Source organism: Penaeus chinensis, chromosome 32, assembly GCF_019202785.1.
Source record: "Penaeus chinensis breed Huanghai No. 1 chromosome 32, ASM1920278v2, whole genome shotgun sequence".
Lineage (NCBI taxonomy): Eukaryota > Metazoa > Arthropoda > Malacostraca > Decapoda > Penaeidae > Penaeus > Penaeus chinensis.
The window spans coordinates 2,847,299-2,852,298 of record NC_061850.1 but is presented as its reverse complement, the minus strand read 5'-3'; the positions used below and the strand labels follow the sequence as shown (position 1 = coordinate 2,852,298).

At 33.5% G+C, this 5,000-nt stretch overlaps 1 protein-coding gene across 2 annotated transcripts in view; it reads right to left on the bottom strand.

Moving 5' to 3' along the window:
- Positions 1 to 5,000, bottom strand: part of LOC125042401 (T-cell immunomodulatory protein-like) — a 14,665-nt gene that overhangs the window by 27 nt on the left and 9,638 nt on the right. For both annotated transcript variants that reach the window (XM_047638027.1, XM_047638026.1), the window contains exons 8-15: positions 4,691 to 4,854; positions 4,187 to 4,379; positions 3,471 to 3,617; positions 2,422 to 2,572; positions 1,598 to 1,771; positions 1,282 to 1,381; positions 767 to 862; positions 1 to 418 (exon numbers count right to left, since the gene is read on the bottom strand). The exon at positions 1 to 418 is cut by the window's left edge and continues 27 nt beyond it. In XM_047638027.1, the coding sequence (XP_047493983.1) occupies positions 333 to 418; positions 767 to 862; positions 1,282 to 1,381; positions 1,598 to 1,771; positions 2,422 to 2,572; positions 3,471 to 3,617; positions 4,187 to 4,379; positions 4,691 to 4,854 (1,111 nt within the window). In that variant the 3' untranslated portion in view covers positions 1 to 332. The remainder of the gene's footprint in view (positions 419 to 766; positions 863 to 1,281; positions 1,382 to 1,597; positions 1,772 to 2,421; positions 2,573 to 3,470; positions 3,618 to 4,186; positions 4,380 to 4,690; positions 4,855 to 5,000) is intronic.

Sequence of the window (5,000 nt, the reverse complement as noted above, 5' to 3'; positions counted from 1 at the left end):
AAGAACAGACACATGATGAAAGACATTCTGTGGAAGAGGAGAAATAATATGGGTAATAAATACTATGACTTTCTCCACAAAATTTATCCAACTATCATAAAACCCTGTTAAGTATACAGAAGAGAGACAGAGAGAGAGAAAGAGACAGAGACAGAGACAGAGACAGAGACAGAGACAGAGACAGAGAGAGAGAGAGAGAGAGAGAGAGAGAGAGAGAGAGAGAGAGAGAGAGAGAGAGAGAGAGAGAGAGAGAGAGAGAGAGAGAGAGAGAGAGAGACAGAGAGAGAACAAAAAAAAAAGCTGCCTCTGCTCTAGATGACATCTTCCTCATGCTACTTTCTGGATCTCTTCCTGCTTCCAATTTCATCAGCCATCAAGCCGTCACAGTAGGTACAGGTTGGACTCCCACCTAACAGTACTGAAAATATCAAAGTTTTTTGTGAAAATCCTTTCCATGAGGTTATTTGCTGAAGGAAGATGGACTTAGTAATAATAAGTATAAAATATATAGCAACATATAGAGATGATGATCATGACCAGGAAATACAAATAATCATAATAATAAAAAAATAATAATTATTAAAAAATAACAATGAAAATGTGGTGATGGTGGCAAGGATGATGATACAAGTACAAGTAGGAAAAAATAAAAATAACAATAAACAAAAACAAAAATTCATTTTATCATCTAATGCACACAATTTATAAAACTAATCACACATACCTCAACCAAACTTATTTGGCATAAAAAATAAAAAAGACTTACCAGTTGCTGCAGAGTGGACAAAAGCTTTACAGCGAGGGCAATGCACTGTTGGTCGGCTTAATAAAAATGTTCGGCAACATCTGGGAAGTGTGTGACCTGTGTGTCATGAAAACAATATATTAATAAATGATTATATGTCCTTAAAATATATATATTTAATTATATAATTATTTTCTTGAATTATAAATATCTAGCTAACACCTATAGGTTTACAAAGATTATGTGATATATTTTTTTAACAAATAGGAGTATTAGACTATAAATTACCCTTAAATATCTTTATATCTTTTCTTCTTTTCTGAAAAAATAAATCTGTGACAGTGTATTTGCATTGGCATTAAAGACATGCCTTTAAAATTTTGAACTAATTCTGCTTCCTCATAAAACCCACTGAAAGTTCAATAAATTGGGAAAAGATCTTTAGATTTTACACAGATCAATGCTGTTAAAATAATACCTAAAACTAAATAAAATACGAAACATGTAAATCATTATTATTAGTTGTTTTTTTTTACCTTTTTCACATTTTCCATGAACAAGGGAATCTAGTTTGATGCTTTCTTTGCACACAAGACACTGCTCGTTGCTCACTATGCCAATCTTCTTTTTCACTGACTGACAAGGTAAAGAAAAGAAAAGGAAGAAACACATATTATATAGAGCAGGAGGAGCGGAATGTAAATATATCTATGTATAAAAGATAATAATCACTGTATCTTCCTTCTAGTCTATGGAATCACTAAGTAATTATTTGACACCATTTTTACATCTGTGATAATTATTTCTTTCATAACTTCCTGACATTTTCAACAAGTACAAACTTTCTCCTACCTCTGATAACTCAACATCGCTATCAATGTCTTTTCTACCCAGCCATTCACACATTAAAGAAATAGACAAAGCAATGGATGGGTCCCCTGGAATGTCTGTATTGGTAAAATTCTTAAGACAATCTCTTATCCATTCTTCCAGTATTATTGCCTGTAGCTGATGTTCTAGTTCTTCCTGGAAATAAAAAATCAGTGTCAGCTTACGGAATCATGAATTGTAAATGTTAGGATATTTCACCCTATAAATGAAATTTCTCAATGTCTCCTAGTAAGCCTTGACTGAAAATGCTATTGAATGGTGTATAATCTTATTGACATCGAAAACATAAAAGCAACCAATACAAATAACTGATGATAATAGATATATTACTATTATCATTAACAATGAACAAGCATTAAATGCCAATACTTTGCATATTAACAGACCCTGCATAATCCAACACAGGCATTTTTGCACAGATTGTAAAATTGCTCAAATGTATTGTGGTGTAAACTGCAAGGTGAGTATGAAACCCCCTAAACTGTGGACCATTAGCACTTTCTGAGTCTCTTCTACTAGTCTAGTATTGAACCTCTTACCCTGATGCAATGATTGTAGAATGCATTTAGTGCTAGTATACTCAAATCTGTTTAAAACTGCTTGTTTTTTATCCAAATGACAGTGCTGCAAGGCAATGTTGATTTGTTCCATCATGCAGAAAGCCTATCTAAAATGACCCCCTCCCCCAACCAAAACACACACATATGTATATGCATATGCATGCATGTACATGGGCACACACATGCATATGCACACACACATACATATAAATTGAAAATACATACCAAATGTTCTATAGGCTTTATGTCACTGACTCTAATGTTTTTGCTCATCTTTGCCAGCCAGTAAAACACTTTCATTTCATGGAGAGGCCAACTAGTAATTTCTCTAGATGATGGAAATTTTATTGGTCCTCCTCCCTTGCATGCAGAGAGTCTGTTGATAATAATAATAGTAACAATAATAATAATAGTAACAATAATAATAATTATACTACTACTACTACTATTAATAATAATAATAATATTAACAACAATATAATAATAGGAAAAAATTAGATTATTTCATAAATCTCCTTGTCTCCTGAAAAGGAGAAAAACTTGTTTTTTGTATTAGCACTATTATCATTATAAGCATATTTATCAATAGTACCATCATTATCTTAACATTATTAACCCAATGCCACTGGGGAAAATGCTGTGCTCATTTTCTATGTTTTTGTGAAATGTCTCTGCACATAGATGGCTCTGCTAGTGCTTAGCCACAAAGGAATCAATTAGTAGACCTTGTGACCACGTGATTTGAACTGGCATGAAAAACTTATTTTTTACTAGTGCTATGAATATTCATGGTGTTATTTTTATTATAATCATTATAATTACTATAATGTTATAAACATTAGTAACGACAAAATAAGAGAACGTAAAATATTTTCATAAATCAAAGAAAAGGGTAAACAGGCGACACAGGAAGTACTCGTAAAGGGCTCATTAGTGACTTAGTACAAGTGTAACGATCTATGTGTTAAAACAATCAAACAAGTACCCACAGTGGGCATAGCACGTATGTATGCCATGCACGTCGGCACTCAGTTAACATTAATAATAATAAAATCAACAAGAATAAAAAAGTTATCTCTGAATATTCAAGGAACTGGGAAAATAGGGTTAAGCCAGACTCCTTGGTGACTAAGCACTTGTGAGGCCACCTATGTGCATATCAAAATACTAAAACAAAACCATAGGATAAAGTACATATATATGTGAATCTGAAGGTGCAAGAACTTTGTACAAAGAAGAAATACTCCTCTTAAAGGAACAGTTACTGCACTAACCTGAGACTTTCAAGAAGATCTGCATGACTATGAAGAGAAACAGGATTTTCCAGCAGGTGATTCATGATTGTTGAAGATTTGCTCACTTGGTAAATGTTGAGCTGTGTGGGTTCTCGCACGACCAAGTGGTCATAGGCAACACTTACTCTTAAAAAAAAAAAGTATATCATAAATATACATTGTGGAACAAAACAATCATTATTTAGGCTATATTTCATAAATCTACAAGTAAAAGACAAGAAGCACATTCACAGATACATGCACAAAACCTTGTGTAACAAAACATTTTCATGATATTCAACAGGTTCATAGCTGAACCAAATGTTTACAATTGGCTATAAATCATGGTCTCATAAGCCATATTTAACTCTATTCTTACTTAAGATGTCAAAATCTATTTGTACACACACACACGCACACAGCAACATCTCTATAGATTTACAAATAAGGGACTAAGCTTTAATTATAGGGTTCTGAGCCTATTCCCACAAGATTTTTTTTAAAACCTGTGTCTTTCCATCATGTATTCTTAGAGTAACAATCAAGGTCAAGTCTATCAAAATATGGTTATCTTTATCAAGGTTTGTTAAATGTATACCTCCCTGTCTGTCTCAAAGAAAATGCATTGACAAACTATGATTTATTCAGGGGAGCTAATGAATTTCTTTGGGGGGTTTGGCTAGTAATATCACTGAAGAATGCCAATGAGTACTCACGACTCTAGGATACCCCAGAGTGAAGCATTTGGTGACGTCACAAGGCCAGTGAAAGCAACGCCCTCTGAACGAAATGAATTTCCAGTGAGTTCAATGGAGATATTTCTTTCAGGTTCTAACTTGACACAAAGGCGTTGCACCAGACCATCCTTGACTGCGACATATATGTTACTGTTTTCCAAATACACAACACCTAAAGAAGAGTGGGATGAAATATAATATCTTATTTGAACCATACTGCTACATAATGTATTAAAAAACAATACTAGTAAAAGATTTATATGTATTTTCTGCAGGTGATTCAAATGAGATTTACTGAAGCAGAGGCATATAGAAAGTGGTCAATTCATTTTACTATAAATCAGCTTAAAATCAGAAAAAGAAAAGCTTAACTTTACCTATTTTCATACCTCTTCAGTTTCACCTATTATTTTGCTTTTGTTTTTTTATATCCCCTTAATACCATGTTACCTGAAACAAATAACTACATTACATATGAAGTACCTGAAATTGCCAACTTTCCAACGTGGCAGTGTGCAATATTGTGAATCTGCAGTTTGTCCTCTGTGAGATCGATTGTTGCTGCAACAAATATATTGTGTTTTCCAAGAAGAAGCAAGTACTGCTCATTGACAAGATGAACAAGCTGTACATAGTTCACCTGTATTCTGGAAATAAACAAAAGAAAAGTACTATGAATAAGAATTATCTAAACACACACACACACACACACACACACACACACACACACACACACACACACACACTCACACTCACACTCACACTCACACTCACACTCACACTCACACACTCA